Genomic DNA, 25539 nt, shown 5'->3' on the forward strand with positions numbered 1-25539 from the left:
ATCCCAAGACATATCACGTGCTTTTGACATGGTCTGGCACCCTGCCCAGCTCACCAAACTCTCTTCTTATGGTATCCAAGGCCATCTCCACTCATGGCTCGCAGACTTCGTCTCCTGTTGCAGTCAACGTGTGGTCCTAAATGGAGTTCTTTCCTCCCCTCTTCCTGTCCAGGCTGCAGTTCCTCAAGGTAGCGTTCTGGGCCCTGTTATTTTTCTGGTTTTCATCAATGATCTCTCTGAGTCTGGAAAATCCTCATCTCTTTGCTGATGACTCCACCCTCTGCCGTACCATCTGTCATCCCTCAGACCGGCAAGCAGCAGCTTCTTCGCTCACTGCAGATCTGGGTAAAATCACAAACTGGTCCAACACGTGGAACATGTCTTTCAATCCGGACAAATCTCACACTCTCACTATGTCTCTTCAAAAGGACCGTTTAGAAAACCCCCCCATACACTTTCTCAACAATCCTCTGAAAGAAGTCCTTTCTTTCAAGCTTCTGGGTCTCACTATCTGCCATGACCTTTCCTGCGAAAGCCACATTTCAAACCTCGCCTCCAAAGCCAGTCGCCGACTGGGAATCCTCCGTCGTGCAAAGTCCTTCCTCGGCCCACCTGAGCTCCTGACCACTTACAAAGCTTTAGTCCGCAGCCTGATGGAGTACTGCTCTCCCCTCTGGGCTGGTGCTCCTGCCTCCCACCTTTCTCAGCTTCACACTGTAGAAACCAAGGCATTTCGGATCATTGGCATCTCCCACGATGAGGCTGAGTCTTTGGGCCTCTCACCGCAGGCTGGTCGGTGGTCTTTCTGTCTTCTACCATCTCCTCTCCAGCCTCACCCCCCCTGCTCTCTCTGCAATTTGTCCTCACCACATTTCCGCAAGGCGCTCAAGGTCCGCCAACAACCCCTTCTGGTAAAACTACCAAAATCAGGAATCACTGCTCACCTTCACTCTTTCATTCCTCTTTTTCCCCACCTTTGGAATAAACTCCCTCACTCTATTCAATCCCATTCTTCCCTCCAGGCCTTCAAAACAGCTGTTCACCACCACCTCTCATCCCCATCCAAATCCTCGATCTTTTCTACCCCCGATAATCCACCCAAGCCCACCTCCTTCAAATTCCCTGCTTTCCTTCCTAAAAGTCCCTGTAATGTCCATCTTGTATTCCCCATGTTCCCCACCCCATCCCTCTCCCTTCCAGAGATCTCCTGATGTCTCTGTTCTCCACTGTTTTGTCCTTCCCACTCCCACCCCTCTTGTCTCATGCCCCCCTTGCTGTGCATTGTGTGTTTGCTCTCATATGAGCCTTGACAAGGTATGCAAAAAAACAACAACAAAAAAAGTCTGATTATATATTCATAACGTCTCTCGGCCGAAGAGGGTTGGTCCTTCTCCACACACTATCAGTAGCGGTAGGACATGAGTGCTGTTTCCATCTCCTCCAGTTACGTTACCTGAGCCAACTACAGGAACCACCTCCTTGGCGTATGTTCTCAAGTCAGTAGATACAGGCTGGACTGCAGGAGCCTTTTTCGGAGATTAGATAGAGGTGAACTTGCTCTCGCTCATAATTTATCTGGAAGCGCCGGTATCAACTTCCATCCTCACCGGGATCTTATCGATTGCTACATCAACTGTAATTGGAGCATCGGAGCTTTTTGTTCCAACAGAGAAAACCTCATGAAGTTCCTCACTTGACTCTCGGCTGCAGGCTGTGCTCTGTGACCTATCATCCGCTGCATCAGGATTCACCCCAATGTGATAAGCAGGAGACAAGTTCTTCAACTTGGATCGAAAACAATGATACTTCAAGTGTCCCCGCTTACCACAGTTGTCACAGGTATAATTCCTTTACCGACATCGGAAAGCTTGCCTGGTGCTGGCTTCATGGTGAGGGTGGTGGGCTTGGGATCAAAGAATCTTGAGTTCAAATCCCACTTGGTTTTTGAATTAATATCAGGTGGGGTCGACTGCCTGTCATCCTTCCAGGGTCGACAAAATGAGTGCCAGCTTGCTGGTATCTTGTGTCGGAGTGGTGACCTGTCTAGGATTATGCCCAATAGCCAATGAGACTGCTTTGGCAACCCCCAATGCTCTGCACAGAGTATGGTCCTGATGTATGGATTGGAAAGCTTGATGATAACCACCACAATGCCAACAAGTTACCCCAATTCCGAGTAGATTCAGAAATGTCAGGAGGTGGAGGTGAATTTGGTGGTTTATTCAAACACTTTTGCTTGGAGCCAAAGGTTACCTTGTTAACCGATGGGTCCTGCTGGATAACTTTTGACTTGTTAGAGATCACTCGCAGGCTCTTGGCAGTTTGCATACACACAGTGGCTATTTCCATGACTTCAGCCAAATAAGGGTCCGATTCAGTGAGGAGTTTCCGCAGAATTGAGTCGTCATTGATGCCGATTTTAATGACATCGCGCAACATCTCTTCGAGTTTATTATCTGTAAACTCACAATATTCAGCGAGTTGGCGTAAATCAGCCACCAACTCCGGTGCCGACTGACCATCTTGACGATGATGGGTATAAAGTATACATCTCGAGACGATCTTACCTGGTTTAGGGTGACAATGTCTTTTCACGAGAATGACGAGTTCTTCATACGACTTGTCAGAAGGTTTGGCTAGAGCAAGAAGATCTTTGATGAGGCTGTACGTCGGGGCACTGCATACGGTCATTAATACAGCTCGCCGCCTTTCAGCATCCTCATCGATGTCCATCTGGCTTGCCACGAAGTACTGCTTCAGATGACCGGTATAGTCTTCCCAATCATCTCCCACTGCATATTCACGCAATCTGCCGATGCACGATGACATCCCACCTTCGTCGCCACGGTAATGTATTCGGTGAACAGGGACGAAGACTCTGAAGTGGGAACAATAGGTTTATTCCAGACACGGACACAACTCAGCACAGCACGACATCGGAACAAAATCTCAGGTCCCATTCTTTGCAAGTTCACGACCTGTTCTCTGCCAGTTCACAAAGCATGTAATTCTGGGAGGTCCTTCCAAGGCCACTGGCTAGTTCTGTTGGTGACATCCAGAATGCTCTTTGTTTGTCTGCAAAGTCCCCCGAAGCCCCTCTCCCTGTCTTTTTATTGTTATTTTTCTCTAATGATGCATAACAATGAAAAGAATGAAGATTGTACTGTGGGCCAATCATCCGTGGCACACCATCCTTCTCCAGTCAATTAGCTTTCTCCTTTGTCAACATCCGAGGTCTTCATTTCAATCTCAACCCTACCCACCATCTGGTGCAATCATCTAGAGCAGACATCATGTTCCTCACTGAGATTCAGATTGCTGAACCCATCTTTACGACCAAACTCCAGTGCCCTGGCCACATCCTCAACCACAGTTTCTACTCCACAGCTGGCAATTGCACCGAGAGTTCATCCACTTTAACATCACTGCCATTCGGAATCCCCATTTTTAGCTTTCCAACCATGATTTTAAACATCTCTGGCTCAAAGTCTCTTTCTTCAAAATCAATAAATGAATCTGCTGCCTTTATTGCTCTCAATTCTGCCAATCACATGTAGCTATCTAACCAACTAACTACATGTATTGAGCAAATACAACAATCTTCTCCATCTTCTGAAATAATCATTCTTTAGGATTTCAACATCCACAACTCCTCCTGGATAATCCACTCCACCTGCACCAATCAGTCTGGGAGTGAAGTTGAAGCCTTCACTATCCTCAATGATCTTGGCCATCTCATCCAGTTCCTTCATTTTTTTTTTTTATTTTTTTTTTTTTTTTTGTATACCTTGGTCGAGGCTCGTATGAGAGCTAACACACAACTCACAGCAAGGAGGCATGAGACAAGAGGGGCGGGAGTGGAAGGGACAAAACATTGGGGAACAGACACAGGTGAACTGTGGAAGGGAGAGGGATGGGGATGGGACGGGGAACATGGCGAGGAGAAGATGGACATTACAGGGGCTTTCAGGAAGGAAAGCAGGAGAATTGAAGGAAGTGGGCTTGGGTGGATTATCGGGGGTAGAAAAGATCGAGGATTTGGATGGGGGAAGATAAGAGGTGGTGGTGAACAGCTGTTTTGAAAGCCTGGAGGGAAGAATGGGAAAGAATAGAGTGAGGAAGTTTATTCCAAAGGCGGGAAAAAAGAGGAATGAAAGAGTGGAGATGAGCAGTGATTCGTGATTTTGGTAGTTTTACCAGAAGGGGGTTGTTGGCGGACCTTGAGCGCCCTGTGGAAATGTGGTTGGGACAAATCGCAGAGAGAGCAGGGGGGGGCAAGGCTGGAGAGGAGTCGGTAGAAGACAGAAAGACCACCAACCAACCTGCGGTGATTGAGTGAGAGGCCCAAAGACTCAGCTTCATTGCGGGAGATGCCAATGATCTTAAAAGCCCTGGTTTCGACAGCGTGAAGTCGAGAAAGGTGGGAGGCAGGAGCACCAGCCCAGAGGGGAGAGCAGTACTCCATCAGGCTACGGACAAAAGCTTTGTAAGTGGTCAGGAGCTCAAGAGGGCCGAAGAAGGACTTTGCACGACGGAGGATTCCCAGTCGGCGACTGGCTTTTGAGGCAAGGTTGGAAATGTGACTTTCCCAGGAAAGGTCATGGCAGATAGTGAGACCCAGAAGCTTGAAAGAAAAGACTTCTTCCAGAGGATTGTTGAGAAAGTGGATGGGGGGGTTTTGTAAACGGTCCTTTCGAAGAGACATAGTGAGAGTGTGAGATTTGTCTGGATTGAAAGACATGTTCCACTTGTTGGACCAGTTTGTGATTTTCTCCAGATCTGCAGTGAGCGAAGAAGCTGCTGCTTGCCGGTCTGAGGGATGACAGATGGTACGGCAGAGGGTGGAGTCGTCGGCAAAGAGAAATAGAGGATTTTCCAGAGAGTCCGAGAGATCATTGATGAAAACCAGAAAAAGAACAGGGCCCAGAACGCTACCTTGAGGAACTCCAGCCTGCACAGGAAGAGGGGATGAAAGAACTCCATTTAGGGCCACACGTTGGAGATTTCCTGTCATGTTATCCAACCTCCAAAGCTCGGCTGAACTTCTCACAGCTTTCCGATCCAGAAACTTCCGGCTCCACAGTACACTGCACCACTACGGCTGGCACACACTGGTCAGATAGATCGTAATTGGCCTTTCACACATGTGACACGTATGCCTCTGTGATGGAAAGTCCTTATCTAGCCCCATCCACAAACAAGAGGTATTTATGCATACATAATTAACCTATACCCTATCTATAAATTAAACACGCTGCCACCTCAGTGTTGCGTGGAACAAATGAGTTACTCTGACAGATCCCTAAAACATGGAAATCTAACCTATGCGAAACACGCGGACCACACTACACTTACCACAGTCCAGCTATGGGCACCACTTCCCCCCTTTCATATATACATCTTCTTCTTCTTCTTCTTCTTCTTCTTTCGGCTGCTCCCGTTAGGGGTCGCCACAGCGGATCATCCATCTCCATTTCGCTCTATCCTCCACATCTTCCATTGACACTCCAACCACCCGCATGTCCGCCTTCACCACATCCATGAACCTCTTCTTTGGCCTTCCTCTTTTCCTCCTACCTGGCGGCTCCATCCTCAGCATCCTTCTCCCGATATACTCCGCTTCCCTCCTGTGCACATGTCCAAACCATCTCAATCTCGCCTCTCTCACTTTGTCTCCAAACCGTCCTACCTGCGCTGTCCCTCTAATATACTCATTCCTTATCCTGTCCATCCTCGTCACTCCCAACGAGAATCGCAGCATCTTTCCCTCTGCCACCTCCAGCTCCGCTTCCTGTCTTTTTGTTAGTGCCACCGCCTCCAAACCATACAACAGAGCTGGTCTCACTACCATCTTATATACTTTCCCCTTCACTCTTGCAGCTACCCTTCTGTCACAAATCACTCCTGCAACTCTTCTCCACCCACTCCATCCTGCCTGCACTCTCTTTTTCACTTCTCTCCCACACTCTCCGTTACTTTGGACAGTTGATCCCAAGTATTTCAACCCATCCACCTTCCCCACCTCAACTCCTTGCAACTGCACCATACCACCACCCTCCCTCTCATTTACGCACATGTACTCCGTCTTACTCCGACTGACTAACATTCCCCTTCTCTCCGGTGCGTACCTCCACCTCTCGAGGCTCGCCTCAGCCTGCTCCCTACTCTCCCTACAGATCATGATGTCATCTGCGAACATCATAGTCCATGGAGACTCCAGTCTGATCTCGTCCGTCAACCTGTCCATCACCATTGCAAACAGGAAAGTTCTCAGAGTCGATCCTTGGTGCAATCCCACTTTAACCTTAAACCGGTCCGTCATTCCTACCGCACACCTCACCGCTGTCACACTGTCCTCATACATATCCTGCACGATCCTCACATACTTCTCCACCACTCCCGACTTCCTCATACAATGCCACAACTCCTCTCTTGGCACCCTATCATAAGCTTTCTCTCAATCCACAAACACACAATGTAATTCCTTCTGGCCTTCCCTATACTTCTCCATCAACATTCTCAAAGCAAATAAAACATTGCATCAGTGGTGCTCTTTCCTGGCATAAACCCATATTGCTGCTCACAGATCGTCACCTCTACTCTCAACCGAGCTTCCACTACTCTTTCCCACAACTTCATGGTGTGGCTTAACAACTTTATCCCTCTGTAATTACCACAGCTCTGCACATCACCCTTATTCTTAAAAATCGGAACCAGTATACTTAATCTCCACTCCTCAGGCATCCCCTTTCATATATATATATATATATATATATATATATATATATATATATATATATATATATATATATATATATATATATATATATATATATAAATATACACACATACACAAACACATACTGTATTTATCACCCTGGTAATTGTCATGTGCCTTGCCCCACTATGTTTCTACACTGCCTCCCACCAAAGAAAATGAGTTGATAAACTAATAGACTGGATGAATGCGGTGTTGATATATCGTGCATTCAAAAAAGTCTAAAGCATGGTTTTGGCTTTATGGTTAAGGTGACTGGTTTAAGATATTAAGGTCTTGAATTCAATCCCCTGTTGTGCTGCTGAATTCTTCTTCTTCTTGTGTGTGGCAGCTTGGCTTCTGGGTAGCGATCATTTTGTTTGGGTGCGACTATGCTGCTGATGCTGTGCTCCTATACCAGTATATTGGTTCTCATTTCGCCGACCTCAGAAGGATGACAGGCTGAGTCAACCCCACCTGGTATGAATTCAGCAGCCAACGGAGCTCGAACTCAGAACCCGAAGATCCCCAAGCCAGCCACACACACACCACTAAGCCAACACCAGGCTTATGTCGTTGAATTCACACCAGCTGGGTGGATTCAGCCTGTAATCCTTCTGAGGTTGGCAAAATGAGTATACCTGTGTAATGGTAATCGGGGCATTGCATCAGTGGCACAGGTTTACCCTCAGGCAATGATACTACCTGCAGCCTTATGCTGCGTATGAAGGAGGAGGAGGTAACAGGGGCATTGCATCAGTGGCACAGCAGTGCCCCCAGAAAATTATACAGCCAAGCAGCCACCTGATGCGTACGAACAAATAAACAAGCAGTCAGAGACTGGTACTTACGAAATCGTCAACTTGACCTCTGACCTTGTCTAATAAAAGCTGTCTCTTGAGAATGTAGCGACGCAAACCAGAAGTTTCTACGATGATTCTGTATCAAACCATCAAAAATCGAATATTTGACCTCACTGTGACCTTGACCTTTGACTGATTTTGACCAAAATCTAATCAGCACGAGCCATCACCCTCCTGAATCACGTGGTGTAATTTGACATTGGAAGCTTCTTCTGTTCTCGAGTTATCGTGCCCACCAATAAACACACACACACACACACACACACACACACACACACACACACAAACACACACACACACACACACACACACACACACACACAAACACACAAACAGATGACGGAAGTCATCAATATGATTTCGTAAGTAACAGAGTCCGGAAGTGATCAATATACTTACGAAATCTTTAGATTTCGTAAGTAATAAATAAGAAAGGCCAAATGGGCCTCCTGCATTTAATTCCATTTAATTTAATTTGTCCGTAGCCTGATGGAGTACTGCTCTCCCCTCTGGGCTGGTGCTCCTGCCTCCCACCTTTCTCGACTTCACGCTGTCGAAACCAGGGCATTTAAGATCATCGGCATCTCCCGCAATGAAGCTGAGTCTTTGGGCCTCTCACTCAATCACCGCAGGTTGGTCGGTGGTCTTTCTGTCTTCTACCGACTCCTCTCCAGCCTTGCCCCCCCTGCTCTCTCTGCGATTTGTCCCAACCACATTTCCACAGGGCGCTCAAGGTCCGCCAACAACCCCCTTCTGGTAAAACTACCAAAATCACGAATCACTGCTCATCTTCACTCTTTCATTCCTCTTTTTTCCTGCCTTTGGAATAAACTTCCTCACTCTATTCTTTCCCATTCTTCCCTCCAGGCTTTCAAAACAGCTGTTCACCACCACCTCTTATCTTCCCCCATCCAAATCCTCGATATTTTCTACCCCCGATAATCCACCCAAGCCCACTTCCTTCAATTCTTCTGCTTTCCTTCCTGAAAGTCCCTGAAATGTCCATCTTCTCCTCGCCATGTTCCCCGTCCCAACCCCATCCCTCTCCCTTCCACAGTTCACCTGTGTCTGTTCCCCAATGTTTTGTCCCTTCCACTCCCGCCCCTCTTGTCTCATGCCTCCTTGCTGTGAGTTGTGTGTTCGCTCTCATACGAGCCTCGACCAAGGTATACAAAAAAAAAAAAAATTATTAAATCCTAATCTTCATCAGTGACATATCTGACTCTTTGGAAAATCCTCTTTAGCTCTTTACTGATGACTCCAACCTTTGCTGTGACATTCCTCACCCTGGACAGGAAGCAGCCTCTTCCTTCTCTTTCGATCTTGACAAAATCACAAACTGATCAAACACTTAGAATATGTCTTTTAACCCTGATAAATTTCACACTCTTACTCTGTTTCACCGAAAGTTCCATGCTGCAAACCCTCCCATCTACTTTCTCAACAACCCTCTCGAAGCAGTCCAGTCACTCAAACTCTTGGGTCAAACTCTCAGCCATGATCTCCCTTGGCAAACCACGTTTCAAAGTTGGCCTTCAAAGCCAGTCGCTGGCTCGGCATCCTCCACTATTCAAAGTCTTTCCTTGGTACACCTGAACTCCTATCCAACTACAAGGCTTTCATCCACAGCTGGAGGAAGGACTGCTGTCCCCTCTGGACTAGTGCCCCTGCCTCAAACCTTGCTCAGTTTGACATCATGGAAACCAAGGCCTTCAAGATCATTGGAATCTCCCGCAATAAAGCTGAGTCAATGGGCACATCACTTTCCCATCACAGACAGGTCTGTGGTTTCTCTGTCTTCCACCACCTCCGTTCTGGTCTTCTACTGTCTACCCTTTATGTGCTTTGTGCCCCCCCACCTCCCCCTTGGATATCTGCAGGGTGCATGCAGTATACCAGCAACTCCCTTTTAGTAAAACTCCCAAAATCCAGAATATCTGCTCACCTCCACTCATTTGTTCCTCTTTTTTGGGGGGAACCAACTTCCACTTTGTCTTCAATCTCATTCTTCCCACCAGATCTTAAGACAGCTGTTCACCACCATCTCAGACCAAAAGCACGATATTTTATACACCCGTTAAACCACCCCCTCTCCACCCCCCCCCCCCCCCAACATTTTGTTTCTGAACCAATCTTGTTCACCCTTTGCATCTTCCCCTTACCCCTCATCATTACCCACATCCCTATTACCCACATCCCTTGTTGGCTGTCTCCATCTATTTTGTGTCTCGACCCTGCAGTTGGCATTTACCCCTTCCCTTTCTGCTGTTCCTTTTGTTTTATTGCATCCTGATCCATTTTGTGTTCTCGCTCTTCCACGAGCTTTGACTGTATCCAAATAAATTAATTGTATAATAAGCAATGTAATGAATAAAGAGGAAAGGAAAGGAAAGAGAGAGAAAAGGAAAGAGTGAGAGTGAGAGTGAGAGTGAGAGTGAGAGTGAGAGTGAGAGTGAGAGTGAGAGTGAGAGTGAGAGTGAGAGAAGAAAAGGAAAGAGAGAGAGAGAGAGAGAGAGAGAGAGAGAGAGAGAGAGAGAGAGAGAGAGAGAGAGAGAGAGAGAGAGAGAGAGAGAGAGAGAGAGAGAGAGAGAGAGAGAGAGAGAGAGAGAGAGAGAGAGAGAGAGAGAGAGAGAGAGAGAGAGAGAGAGAGAGAGAGAGAGAGAGAGAGAGAGAGAGAGAGAGAGAGAGAGAGAGAGAGAGAGAGAGAGAGAGAGAGAGAGAGAGAGAGAGAGAGAGAGAGAGAGAGAGAGAGAGAGAGAGAGAGAGAGAGAGAGAGAGAGAGAGAGAGAGAGAGAGAGAGAGAGAGAGAGAGAGAGAGAGAGAGAGAGAGAGAGAGAGAGAGAGAGAGAGAGAGAGAGAGAGAGAGAGAGAGAGAGAGAGAGAGAGAGAGAGAGAGAGAGAGAGAGAGAGAGAGAGAGAGAGAGAGAGAGAGAGAGAGAGAGAGAGAGAGAGAGAGAGAGAGAGAGAGAGAGAGAGAGAGAGAGAGAGAGAGAGAGAGAGAGAGAGAGAGAGAGAGAGAGAGAGAGAGAGAGAGAGAGAGAGAGAGAGAGAGAGAGAGAGAGAGAGAGAGAGAGAGAGAGAGAGAGAGAGAGAGAGAGAGAGAGAGTGAGAGTGAGAGTGAGAGAGAGAGAGAGAGAGAGAGAGAGAGAGAGAGAGAGAGAGAGAGAGAGAGAGAGAGAGAGAGAGAGAGAGAGAGAGAGAGAGAGAGAGAGAGAGAGAGAGAGAGAGAGAGAGAGAGAGAGAGAGAGAGTTGTGATGCTGGGGTGCCAGCCCATAAGGGAGACTATGATGGATAAAAGCTTTACAGACTATCAGCTTTGATTTTTCAAAGGAAAGTCTTCAAGGGATGCACCTCACAAAAACAACAAATTCTGCATCGTTTGTTGCTTTCAAAGCAGTCCTTTCAGGTTTTGGCATGGACACAGGTATGATGTGACTGAAATAATGTGTGGATTTGAAAGGAACATTAAAGGCCACAGAGGCCGAACATTTTGTGGACACAGACTTTTGCAAACATGAACCTAACATGGTTCTTCTTTCATATGAATCACATGGCTGCAGGGTAGCATCATTGGCTGATGGAGTGGCGATCCTACTGATGCAACACCCTCTGTAGGTGAGGGCAGAAGTTTATAATTTGTTCTGAGTGCCAGCGATCGCTCACCTCCTCTTCATGAAGGACACCGTAGGATCTTTCGCGTCCATCAACAAATATTGGCAAATGGGACTCCCAGTTTAACAGATCCGAGGAATGGCACACGTATTGATGCCTTGCCCTTGCTGCGAGACATGATGATGACACTTTATAGCTTGGCCGAGATTAAAACCCAGACTTGATGGCTCAGAGGTGAATGTGTATACCTCAACGCCATCCTGTCAGCCACGAACCTGATCGAGCAAGAACTTTGACAAAGTTCTGACATTTTCCTTGTTCACACAATTCTATGAATACATATGCAATGTCAACTTGTATTGTTTTTTTTAGCCTGGACTTCACATCTAATGCAATGCAGCCTAATTACTAGGGTGTTAGGACAGCTATGTGTGACAATACTGGAATGTCTGTGGTTCTCAGTCTGTTGCTATAAGCGCAAGTTAAAAAAAAAACACAACATGAACCTGGCCAGAACTAAAATAGTTTCTGCATAATGCAGATTCAAACAGCATGCATCACGCTCTACGTATAGCACGGTGGGACATGCCATGGCATATCTATCTGCCATGTCATGTATATCACACTCTACGTATAGCACGGTGGGACATGCCATGGCATATCTATCTGCCATATCATGTATATCACACTCTACGTATAGCACGGTGGGACATGCCATGGCATATCTATCTGCCATGTCATGTATATCACACTCTACGTATAGCACGGTGGGACATGCCATGGCATATCTATCTGCCATATCATGTATATCACACTCTACGTATAGCACGGTGGGACATGCCATGGCATATCTATCTGCCATGTCATGTATATCACACTCTACGTATAGCACGGTGGGACATGCCATGGCATATCTATCTGCCAGGCTGTATTTACATCTCTTTGATCGCAAGAACAAATTAAAAAACTGAACATGTTTGATGAGGACAAAAACAATCCTTCAGAAAAGCTGTTGTTGAATGTTTGAAATGAAACAGCTCTTCTGGGAGGGGGGTCTTTAATCATTGCCAATAAACTGATTATGTGACCCTGAAGAAGCCCACATGAAGGACAACGAAGGCAAAACTTAAACAAAACAAAAAAAAACCCCTTTCATTTGTTGTTGTGCGATCAGGTTGCAAACGAATGCACTTAGTTTTGAAATATCAAAACAACAAGAGTGCATGTATCGAAGGAACCAGCCACTGTTGATAGGACCACGCAGTTGCTGTTCATGCCTTTATATTTCAAAAGCGAAAGAACTCATTAATAAAAAGTAACAAGTAAGCATCTAATTTCACAATATAAACATAATATACCAAAAGATGACGCTTTTGGTCTCGACATAATCAAACAAAATAAACGTTTGGACTAAGCCTCCATTTTGCATCACATTGCATGGGTTAAGAGCAGCTGCGAACAGCTGTTAACGTCACAAGTGACCAAAGCATTCCAGCAAGAGCTTGATTTTCATGATGAAAACATGGGTTACTGCATGCATAGTCCACATTAAAAAAAAACACCAAGCCTGGGAATGAAGATTAAGCAAAGTAACTATAACACCGTGGAGGCTTACGTTCACATCCACCAGTTTCTCCAACGTGCCATCCATAGCAGCAGGACAAGAGACGTCCGAACTTGCAAAGGCCACGGCTGGAAACTTCTCGCACCGTTCGGTCTCCAATAACTTTCTGTACCTTGGGTTTCCTGGGAAGGAGATTATCGACTTGAAAAGGGAAAATAAACATACCCCTGAAATGATATATGGTATCAGTTTGTGATTATTTTGGATAAGTGGCAAAGATTCGATTTGCTGCAAGTTTGGCACACACACAGTCACGAATTCCAAGCTGGGTGAGAAGCACAATGCTCAAGATTGGAGTAGCACTGATGTCCTGTGTGATCTGTATTGCTCGTAGGCCATCACAGAAGGGAGGTCATGTATGCTGGAAAATGAAAGCACCCTCCATTGAATAGCTGAGAGTCCAAAACTTGTTGAAGCGGTACAACTGTAATGGATCATGCAATGCATTTTCAGGCTAATAATCCCAATCAGCAAATGTGTTCTTGCCTGAAACACTTTCATGATCAATTGAAAACAATGGTTGAAAGGTGTGCACCAGGTTGGCTGGGTCCACCACCTAAGCAATTCACAATCTCTTCAAACACTAAAAATTGCATCACACTGTAAAAATAAAATAAAAAACACCCATTGCAAAACACTTCTTCAGCTTGTAGGCAGTTGTTTCAGCTGCCATCACACAATTGCAGTCTTATTGGCATTCCATGACATGCCCAGCCAGGGAAGTCCAGCAGGCAGGTGCAGACCAGGGCAGCACTCCAGGATTATTCAAATGAAAAATGAGTATCAAGTCAAGCATTCCATCAACAATTACACCAACTTTGCAACTTAGAGCAAATTATGCTTAAAAAGAGCTACAGCATGCACATAAAACATGAGTATTGATACTAATAAGTGCGTGTGTACCTGCAAGTTGAAACCGAGCATAAACTGAGTAGACTGAAACTTTGCATGCATACTAACCCAGGTCAAAAAACCAGTAAAGACCAGTAGCTTACTGGTCAACTGGTACCAGTTGAAAACCAGTAGCCAACTGGTACCAGTAAAGCCAGTTGGTTTCTTACTGGTTTTAATATGGAAATTGGAATAGAGTGATATATTACCAGTTGAAATACAATTGTATTTATGTAACTGGTATCAACTGGGACCAGTACATTGTAACTGGTATCAACTGGGAGACCAGTACATTGCAACTGGTATCAACTGGGACCAGTACATTGCAACTGGTACAAATATGAGCTACTGGTTTTTTCAACTGGGAAATTGGAATTCTGACTGAATTTAACTGGTACCAGTTGAAACCAATAGAGACCAGTTAAAGACCAATTAGAACCAATAGAGACCAGTTGAAAATGTGTACTGGTTTTAACTGGTTTTTCGACCTGGGAAGGGAACTCCAAGGGAATGCATGAGTGAAAATTGTGTGTTTGGGTTAATTAAAACCCCCCCCCCCTTTTGAAGATAATTAATGGCCTTATATAATTATATCCATTATGAGGCGATTCCTCGGCCACCTCACTCTCGATGGGTTCGGAAGGCGCATCTTGGGTTACCTTGTTCGGGTATTTGGCATGTTTTTGGCCTGCTCAACCATGACTTGACTTGGAACAGGCCGCAATGATTTCTTAATGACAAAGTTTTTGTTTTTTCACTTTCCTCACTCCTCATATTTTCAAATGCCTGATGATCATAGCTACAAATTACAGGGTACATTTCTATGCTTATAAATGCCCGGAGATGCAGGCGTTTGTGGCTTTATTTCATTTCTGCACATGCCATAACCCTGAGAATCTCTTAAAGTAAGCTGAATTACAAAACTTAAACTCATGAAGAGGTCTATGGGGAAGGGTTTTGAGCCCACCTCTCCCCCCACCCAAATAGGTATTTGCTCTCTTCTCTGAAACTACACACATGATTTCGATGAAACGTGACCACCACAACCTTCATTGTTTTACCACAACCACAACACCACAACAGACCCATTTTGGTGGGTCTTGCTATATTATTTATATATTGACTGCTTTTGACATTTGCACGTGGTACATGCTTTGGAGCCTCATTGATATGCATTTCTGTCTGCACTATCGCTGATGATTCGCCAATAAGCGATGAAACCAGTCTGGCAGCTGAGGGGGCATGTAGGATTGGGATTCTCATGTGTATACTATGTGTGAATGTCTTTATAGCTGTGGAGGAACTCTGGGAAGGGTTTGAAACAGCAAAATGCTTACCTTGTGTTGGTCCTCTTTGGTTGGTTTATGCAGCTTCTTTGGCTTGAGGGTGTCATATATATATATATATATATATATATATATATATATATATATATATATATATATATATATATATATATATATATATATATATATATATATATATTCTTCTTCTTTTGCCTGCTCCCATTAGGGGTCGCCACAGCGGATCATCCGTCTGATCTGCATACTGATTTGGCACAGGTTTTAAGCCGGATGCCCTTCCTGACGCAACCCTGGTCGCCTCTTACGACACAGGGATATGGTACACCTATTTTAACCGGTGCATACACCGGGCCCAGTACACTGGTACTCACTTCGCCGACCTCGGACGGATGACAGGCTGAGTCAACCTCCTGGTGTGTATTAATTCAAGCGGCCAATGGGGCTTGAACTCAGGACCTTTTGGATACCAAGCCGCTACCCTAACCACTACGCCAACACCAGGATATATATATATATATATATATATATATATATATATATATATATATATATATATATATATATATATATATATATATATATATATATCGGGTGTAGTGGCGTGCGCCTGTAATCCGGCTACTCGGAGGCTTGTGTTGGAGGATCGCTTGAGGACGGGAGCTCTGCGCTGGGCCGCACTATGAGAGGGTGTAGGGCAGCCCGGGATCATGGCGAAACCCAATCCTTATCCCTGTGTCATAAGAGGCGACCAGGGTTACGTCAGGAAGGGCATCCGGCGTAAAACCTGTGCCAAATCAGTATGCAGATCATAACGGATGATCCGCTGTGGCGACCCCTAACGGGAGCAGCCGAAAGACGAACAACATTTACATATATATATATATATATATATATATATATATATATATGTATATATATATATGTATATATATATATGTATGTATATATATAGTTGTGGGCCAGGGGTCGGTGGCGAGAACGACCACTAGGTGGGGAAAGCTTGTGTCGTCTCCCACCAAACTCCCCGGAATTGTCGGCCGTCGCTCGGATAACTCCGCGAGCCGGCGGGTCGTTTAACCGACCGTGGTCGCCAATATTTCAACCGCGTAGCGTAGCGTCTATTTGTCTATAAGCAATTTACCGAATTAACTTCGCAATTTCGACTAACGGGGAAACCACGCCCTTGGCACGTCTTGCTCGACCCGAGTCACTCTACCGACTGCGGTCGAGTTCCAACTATCGACTACCAACTCCGGTTCGGGTGTAGCCGAGCAGAAACTGCCAAAACCGTGCCAGCTGGAATGAACGGATTATCGGGGTTAAAACCCCGCCTAAACTCATATCCGAACCATGCTGGAAAAATTCAAGAAGGGACGGAAACGAACTGGGAACATTTTGAACAACTTTTATTTACAGTAAATGAAGACACAAAGCAAGACTTAACGCGAATATGCAAGAATCATTTACAATGATCCAAAAACACCTCTTCAGTTCTACTTAAAGACGGGCCCACACGCAGACACACACACAAATGAAAAGAAACCCAGAGTTCTTTATTGGACCATCACAGCTGAGGAGTGAGACAAGCTGGGGGGTCAGAGTTCGGTTGTGTACCTGGCGGTCGGAGAAAGAGGGTACTCCATGCTGCGGCACCTGGCAATGGTCGCTGGTTTGGACCCCAGTCGCACGTGTGGGAGTCGAGGTTCGTGGCGGAGCTCGGTGGTGAGTAGCGGGGTCCACGGAGGGGGGGTCAGGGTCGCTCTTTCCTTCCTTGTAGAGGGCCAGCAGAAACACGTTCGCCGCCTCGAGGACCTTCGTAATAGCAAAAACCCCTTTCGTGACACCAAAAAATCCAAAACTCTCCAAAAAGACCCACCAAAAACTCTGCAAGACCTCAAAAAGACTCTCCAAGACCCCCAAAAGACCCCTGCCTCAGAAAGTGCTCGGGAATTTATGGACCTCCATCAGCAGGGAGGGGCCTTGGTGAACACACCTCGCTGTCCGCCTTTGACTGGACAGGATCCCACGGCATACCTTTCCGGGGGCGGGGCCTTGGCCCCTGCTGGGAAACCCCAGCCACTCTTCCACGTGGGTTCATACTTGATGAGTAACAGTATCAATGCTGCAACGGCCCCTGCCGGGAAACCCCAGCCACTCCTCCACGTGGGTTCATACTTGACGAGCAACAGTATCAATGTTGCAAAGCTTGTCGTGAAAGAGTTACAACGTTCGTGGGAGCCGAGAAACCGGAACCGCGAGATCTTGCCTTGGCACGTCAGGGTGCGAGAAGGCAGCTGGTTGGTGGTGGATCGTGATGGGCCAAGAAGTCATGCAAATGGGATGGTTGTTAGATGGCTTGTTGGAGGGTTCGTTGGATGTAAAGATTTAATAACCGAACGGAAAAGAAATCGCAACGCACGCCTTTGATGCTCCCACTAGACAAAAGGAAAGGGATCTGACTACACACATACTTAACGACATAACTGACTTTTGGGACATCTGTATGTTGAATGCTTATGGTTTCCAGATCCATAACAATATATATATATATATATATATATATATATATATATATATATATATATATATATATATATATATATATATATATATATATATATATATATATATATATATATATATATATATTGTTGCGGCCGGAGGTCGGGGTGAGAAGACCACAAGGGAGGAAGCTATCTCGGGTTCCAACCAGACTCCCCGGAATCGCAGGCCGTCGCACACGGATAACTCCGTGACGGGTCGCTAACCGACCGTGAACACCAATAACTCAACTATGTGACCTAGAGTCCTCCGTCTAAGGTTTATCCAGATACCTAAAAATAATCATGTGACCTAATTACCAGGGGACATGCCCTCGGTACGCCTTGTCTGAACTGGGTCACCTTACCGGATCAGATGCAGCCGAGTTACACTGCCAAGGAACGTACTGGCTAAAAAAACGGATCGTTGGGAATAAAGTCCCGGCTAGGCTAGGGACCATGCTGGATCAATGAAAGAAAAGACAAAAAGGAGCTGGGAACATTTCTACATTAGCATTTATTACAGGCAGATGAGGAAAAATATGTGGCACAATTAATGTATTTTGTTGTTGTATGTAAAGCAGGGATAGAAAGAAATGTGTGGTGCGAAAACAAAACAAGCAACTTACAAAGCAGACACAGGGCAGACTTATACAGATATATCTTCTGCAATCTTAACTTAAAGCTAGGACTGGCTCTGGCTCTCTCTCTCTCTCTCTCTCTCTCTCTCTCTCTCTCTCTCTCTCTCTCTCTCTCTCTCTCTCTCTCTCTCTCTCTCTCTCTCTCTCTCTCTCTCTCTCTCTCTCTCTCTCTCACACACACACACACACACACACACACACACACACACACACACACACACACACACACACACACACACACACACACACGTGTAATAATGTGTAATAAAGAGGAATTAATTAGAAGAAAGGAGAGGAGATGAGGCTAACGGTCTCGTAACACCTTGCACGAGACCTGCTGCATCAAGGCAGAGGTGTAAGAAGATCCCCGCCATCTGCGGGAGATATTGGTGGCCGCGGTGGCGAGCGAAGATCGATGGTAAGACGCCGTTGTGAACCAGCACGCATATCCGAACAAAGATGTGCGCAATGCACGTCCCAGACAGTGCGATGGTAAGATGCTATTGTAATCAGCACGCAGACCCGAATGAAGAGGTGCACTATGTGTGCCCTGTACTGTGCGATGGTAAGATGCCATTGCAATCAGCATGCAGGCCCGAATGAACAAGTGCACTATGCATGCCCCAAAGAGACAAAGAGGTAATTATCACGGGGCTGTGCGCGGGTCCGCTATCGTGCATGCGGTTATTTATCACAGTGGTGATCCTCACAGGTGGCTGCCTGAGCACGGTGCCAGCCCCGATCTGTGTCATGGATTGAAGGAAAGGATTGGATATAAATCAGGGTTGAAAAGAGCGTGCCGCTCGCATCCTGTACAGTGTTGGGATTTAATGTATGGTTCTACTATTCTCTTAGACACCGTATCTCGCAGCGGAGGACTTTTCCATCGTGTGGTTGATGCTTCTTTTGGCCTCCCTGAGGACACATTCTCATAGTGGAGGGTGTCGCTGCAGTTTTTACAGGCGGCCGTCTGGGTGCAGTGCCTGCTTGGATTTATTTCAGGAATAAGAGGAAAAGAGTTGGAATGAAGATAGAGATATAATGAGACCTAACTATGAGATCCACGCAACGCACTTTATCCCGTTTGACCCATTAGACATGAGGGAAAGGTCTAACTGCACGTATATTAATGCAATAACTGTCTGGGGATCACTGTATGATGGATGCCATTGCCTTAGAGCAATGCAGTTTCCAGAACTGCAACAATACACACACACACACAGTATATATATATATATATATATATATATATATATATATATATATATATATATATATATATATATATATATATATATATTTATATAGTGGATTTGCTGAACACACACGGTAGTTCTGCTGAAGCAGTTCCTTTGGAAAGGGTTACAATCATGGATGAATCACCGCACTAAGGCTGGGTACTTAGCCAGCATGCCGGAGATAACTCACTTTTCGTGAAGGGCACTGTGGGATCCTGAATGTCCAACAACTATTGCCAGCAGAGGGGATATCCATTTTAATGTTCATCGGAGGGATGAAGCAAACACTGATGTATAACCCCGATCACGAAACACCAGGATGACAATTTATAGGGGAATCGAGGTTCAAACCCAGGTGAGAGAGGGTTCAGCGGTCCTCAAAGCCAGAAACTGTGTGCATATATAGTATTGGAAATAATTATGGAAACAGAAGAAAATCTGTGTATAAAACGTAAATAACATGTGACATAATGGCATCATATATTAAAAAATAAAAAAATAAATAAAAGTATATACATTGTGTATATATATGTATGTATGTATATATAATATATATATATATATATATATATATATATATATATATATATATATATATATATATATATATATATATACATATGAAATGCTTCGTCGTATAATTTTAGTGATTGATTGCCAAGCAAGCAATCAGAAATTACCAAACTTGCATGACTATGAAAGTATAAGAAGCGGTGATATCATTATAGTGTTACGAATGTGTGGTGAATACTACGACTGCTGGGAAGGAAATATCACATGACAAGCATCGATAAATCAGTCTTAGCTTGTGAAGGCTATTCGTGTCAGATTGCAGCCCGACTTCATGTTTCAGCACGAGCTGCATTCAAGACTCTGATGAGGTTACTCAAATCCCTGGAACTGTTGACAACTGAAGCAGTAAAGGAAGAAAGGCCAAATTCTCCAAAAGTTATGTTAAGTACCTCAGGGTATGTTCTCGACATAACATATGAGGATCCGGAGGAGATCTTTCGAATAACCTCATGATGGGTGTCAACGTTTCTTCAAGAACAGGAAGACACACATTCACGCGGTCATCTCAATGGATGTAAAGCTGCCGGAAAACCCTTTCCGAGGAGAAACAACCGATCAAAAAGGCTGAAACTGGCAGTAAAAATGACAGTAGGATAAACAAACCCGGAAGGAGCTCTTTATAGAAGAGTTAAAGTTTGAACAGTTTGGCAAAATAAATTGCAGTTTGTTCAAAGGTAGAACAGGGAGCAGTTTAATGGTCAGCGTACAACACCTACGGTAAAGCATGGGGGTGGATAAATACAAGTTTGGAGCTGAATCTCAGCTTAAGATGTCTTAGATTTACATAAAATTTCAGGTCCATTGACTGCCAACAGGTACAGGCTGGTTCTGATGCATCATTCCGTTCTATCAGGAATGTGTATCATTTGGTGAGGATTCATCTTTCAACATGACAATGACCCCAAACATACAGCCAATGTGGTGAGTACAACAGCATATTTGCAACAACATGGCACAGTATGCCTGGTGTTGGTTTAATGGTTCAGGTGGTGGGCTTGGGATCCTATGATCCTGAGTTCAAATCCCACTAGGCTGTTCAATTAATACCAGGTGGGGTTGACTCTGCCTCTCATCCTTCTGATGTCAGCAAAATGAGTGTCAGCTTGCTGGTATCCTGTGTCAGAGTGGCGCCCTGTCCAGGATTGTGCCCAAGACCCAGGAGACTGCTTTGGCAGCACCAACGCTCTGCACAGAGTATGGTCCCAATGGATAGATGGATGGATTACATGGTGATACACAACTGAGTAAACTATTAAAGTTACCGCGGTATGATTTTATTGAATCTTTTGCCTGGGTTACGTTGATCAACTGTGTGGAAGCATGAAAAGTGTCAAGCTCTATATTTAGCAAAGGCCTCACATACCAAATACGAATGCACTGTACAACGTATTCACTATGTTTTTGGATATTTCCTGCAATAATTCATTGTTTATGTGTTACATACATCCCTCAGCGACTCGTTATTGCAAACCACATTTGAAAGTTGGCCTCCAAAGCCAGTCGCTGACTGGGCATCCTCCATCATACAAAGTCCTTCCTTGGCACACCTGAACTCCTACCCACCGACAAGGCCTTCATCCGCAGGTTGATGGAGTACTGCTATTCTCTCTGAGCTGGCTCCCCTGCCTCACATCTTTCTCATCTTGACACCGTGGAAACCAAGGCCTTTAAGATTATTGGAATCTCCCGTGCTGAAGCTGAGTCTATGGGTCTATCACTACGCCATCACAGACAGTTTGGTGGTCTCTCTATCTTCTCCCGCCTCCTTTCTGGTCTTGCACACACTGCTCTTTATGTGCCTTGTCCCCACCTCCCCCAGGTTTCTGCAGGGCTCACACAGTCCACCATCAACACCCTTTGCTCACCAACACTCATTCATTACTCTTCTTCCCGCCTATTGAACCAACTTTGACAATCTCCTCAATCTCATTCTTCCCTCCAGGTCTTCAAGCCAACTGTTCTGCACAATCTCAAATCGGCCCCGATCCAAAACCATAATCTCTAAATCCAACCTTCCAAATTCCCAGTGTTTTCTTCCTGAGATTTTCCTTCTGTATCCATCTTGTCCACCCCATGCATCCATTCCTGCCCCTAATTCCTCCTCACACACAATATTTGTCCACATCCCCCTCTATTTTGTCCTTCAATCCTGATGATGGTGCCCCCCCCTTCCCCTCTCTTTCGTACAGTTGTGCCTCATCCATTCAGTATTCTAGCTCTTCCATGAGCCTCGACTCTGTAACTGCATACAAAAATAAATAAATGGTGCACATCCCATACACGTTTCCATAATAATTAATCGCAATATTATACGAGGTATCGACATAGTATTCGATAATTGGAAGTGATTCTGTCTGTAAAAACAAATGCAGGAAAATGTTAATACTTCATTTGAAGCATGCCTGAAATACCCATAATGCAGCATTTTCATCTTCAATGAAAACGGAATTTTGTAAAACCGAATATTTGTTCAAATCAAACATGTATGACTGGTTTAAACATCCTGCACATTAGGTTTGGCCTTGTCGAGAGTCCAAGAAGTTTTCCTGCAGCACGGAGCGGGCCACGCCGCCCGTCTGTGACCACAGCGACGCACAGATGAAACTTCGAGCGCGATTTTATCAAACGAAACTTATTTTGAAAGAAAGAAAACCTGTTTTTGGTGCACTACGAGGTGTAAACAAAGACATGTGGATTAAAAAGGATCGCAAAGAGTGAAAAGATTTTTCTCTGGAGACACTACCAGACACACTAGTGAGTGTACTTACCAGTGTGTAGACAGAGCAGTTCCACAAGCGACAAGCACGATGAGCAGCGTACACTTTGTCGGCGCCATGGCCTGCGTTCCTCAGCCTAAAATTCACACCCTTCCTACACCAAGAACCATAGTGCGGACCAAGACTGGAACCCGCGCGCCCCCACGTGCTCCGTTCGCACCCGTGAGGGATGGCACGACGCCCGTGTCCCAGCTCCTGCCTCCTCCCCCTGTCTAGGTGCTTGTCTTCATTCTCCCGATAGCTCCGATACACATCTATACCCACCAGATTTATAATACAACCCTCATTTTAACCTTCCCTTTTCCCTCTACCCCGTCAGCCTAGCACTTGACAGGTCATGGACGTATGAGGTATCATTGACGTACGAGTTGATTTTTCATATAAATAAACAATGTACTGTGGATCACTGAAAAAAAAGAGTATTTTAACTGAAATGTTTCATCTAGTGTAACCTGAGTAATATATGGATTGCTTGGAACTGTCGATGAGTCAAAAGTGAGAAAGAATCACAGGAGTAGCGTGCAGTTCTCTCATATTATAAGAGTAAGAGACTAGAAGGGAACTCGGTAGAGCGCGTACCTCCGTCACGCAATGCCTGATCCACGAGAACATATCAGGCCCGACACATTTTTGAAATTTCATGCTATATATCGTTTTTGGCCCTATCTCTCAATGGTGAAGAATCACTTTAACAATTAAATAATTATCGTATCCAGATTCGAATTCAGATCTTCACCAAAATCGAATCAATTTTTCCTTGCCACACACCCAAAATGTCCACCAAATTTCATCTCGATCCGTTCACAACTTTTTGAGATATTGTGCTATATATTAGTTTAACCCTATCTCTCAATGGTGACGAATCACTTGATTCGAGTGGCTGGATCCTGATCCGGATCTTCACCAAAATCTAATCAGTTCATCCTTGTCACACACAGAACCTGTGCACAAAATTTCATCCAGATCCATCCACAACTTTATGAGATATCCTGCACACAATTAAACAAACAGACAAACAAACAAACAGACAGAAAGGGATGAAAACATAACCTCCTTCCCCTTCAGTGGCAGAGGTAATGAACCATCCAAATGATGGCCGAGCATTTCCAATAGTTTAGTGTCTGTCTCCCTGAAATGTATCCATCAATTACTGCAAGCCATCCAGTAGAAAAACAAACAAACAGCAAATGACGTGACAGAAGCACCATGTAATCTTCATACAGGGGAAATTTCAGTGGTGGAGTGTACGTGGTGGTGGTGGTGGTTTAGGGGTACTCAGACATTCATTACACATCCCCCACACTTTCGTTCCTCTCATTTACAGCCTTGGAATACATTTCGTCCATTGACAGCTGGTTCATGGTTCTTAACTGTCACGGAAAATGACCCGATGCAAGGTATGCAATTGCACAGTACAAACACACAGTAAACAAAGAAACAAACCACCATACCCGTGTCATGTCATATCAACAACCTCTGAATTTAACCTATCACTATAATTACTTTCTATATATACTTAATTTATCAATATAATGTTGTAGTCCTTCTTAACAAGCTCTTAATACAAATTTAATTGGCATACACATCACTTACATCATTAACTTTCATATCTAATTTCATATGTAAGCAGAAAAATTTACGCAGGGTAAGGCAGACTGTTTTTATAGGGATTCCAGAGGATCTTTAACGTCCACAACATAAATATAAATGGGACAACTGGTCTTACATCCCCATCCGAAGAACAGTGTAGAGAAGTGAAGAATAGTGTAGTGTGCCCCAGGATGCAGCACTCCACTGTCTGTAGTCCACAAGGAGGGAGGTCGTTCTGTGTGCATTTGCAGGAAGGAATGTTGGTGACCCAAAGCCATGACTTGATTGGGCCGGGGGAGGGGAGGGCCTGGGGGTGGGGCTTGGGATCCCTTCCGCAACAGGTATGTGCTGTAGACACTCGAGCTTCCAGGAAATTCGCATCAAACGTCATCGTGTACTTCTTTCTGCTTCCTGCATGCTCCTCTGCTGAAGCACAAAATAGTGGGCTGAGACAATATGTATCGTACCCTGATAAGGATGTTGAAGAATTCATAGACCTGAAATTTTGATGAAATCCTGCCCCAGCATCTGACAAAGTCACCCTCGGAAAGTTTGAAGACAGGTAGGTAGCTCATTGAAAATTCTGACAAAAACATTGACAGAAGTGAGAAACCGCAACTGAAGTCATGCTACAAGTACCACAACAAAATTATGACATGTACACCACAAAAAGAGGAAAAGATAGATAGCGATGACATTTTGTATCTCTTTAATGAAAGAACACAGGCACAAAATACATTCCCGCGATGACTCAAAAATTTTCATACTAATCGGATAAAGCATTCGATGGATGCAATTATGATGTCATAATGAAGCCACATATGACAGAAAAAAAAATCACACTTGTTTCCCATGGAGAGTACTTGACATGTGCAAAGTTTCAATTGTTTCCATGGAACAGTTTCGGAGAAAGAGGTCCAAAGTTTTTGCCTTTTTTCCATCACGGCTGCCACACCACATGACCTATGACGTCATAATTATCATAATATCATTTTACATGAGTAGTCGCACCGATGGTGAAAATTTAGTGTCAATCAGATAAGCGGTTGAAAGAGAAAACAGAAAATTAGTACAGACGGACTGACGTATATATATACATATGGACGGCCAACCCAAAAACAATGCCTC

The 25539-nt window shown here is 44.8% G+C and overlaps 1 protein-coding gene across 1 annotated transcript in view; it reads right to left on the reverse strand.

Annotated features, from left to right (window-relative positions):
• Positions 1 to 23023, reverse strand: part of LOC147014206 (uncharacterized) — an 86308-nt gene extending 63285 nt beyond the window's left edge. Inside the window, exons 1-2 of the mRNA XM_085851975.1 lie at positions 22813 to 23023; positions 12849 to 12979 (exon numbers count right to left, since the gene is read on the reverse strand). Coding sequence (XP_085708101.1) covers positions 12849 to 12979; positions 22813 to 22880 — 199 coding nt within the window. The 5' untranslated portion in view covers positions 22881 to 23023. The remainder of the gene's footprint in view (positions 1 to 12848; positions 12980 to 22812) is intronic.
• Positions 23024 to 25539: the final 2516 nt, after the last annotated feature.

Source organism: Eptatretus burgeri, chromosome 13 (genome assembly GCF_056783735.1).
Source record: "Eptatretus burgeri isolate ZD-2024b chromosome 13, Ebu_testis_v1, whole genome shotgun sequence".
NCBI lineage: Eukaryota > Metazoa > Chordata > Myxini > Myxiniformes > Myxinidae > Eptatretus > Eptatretus burgeri.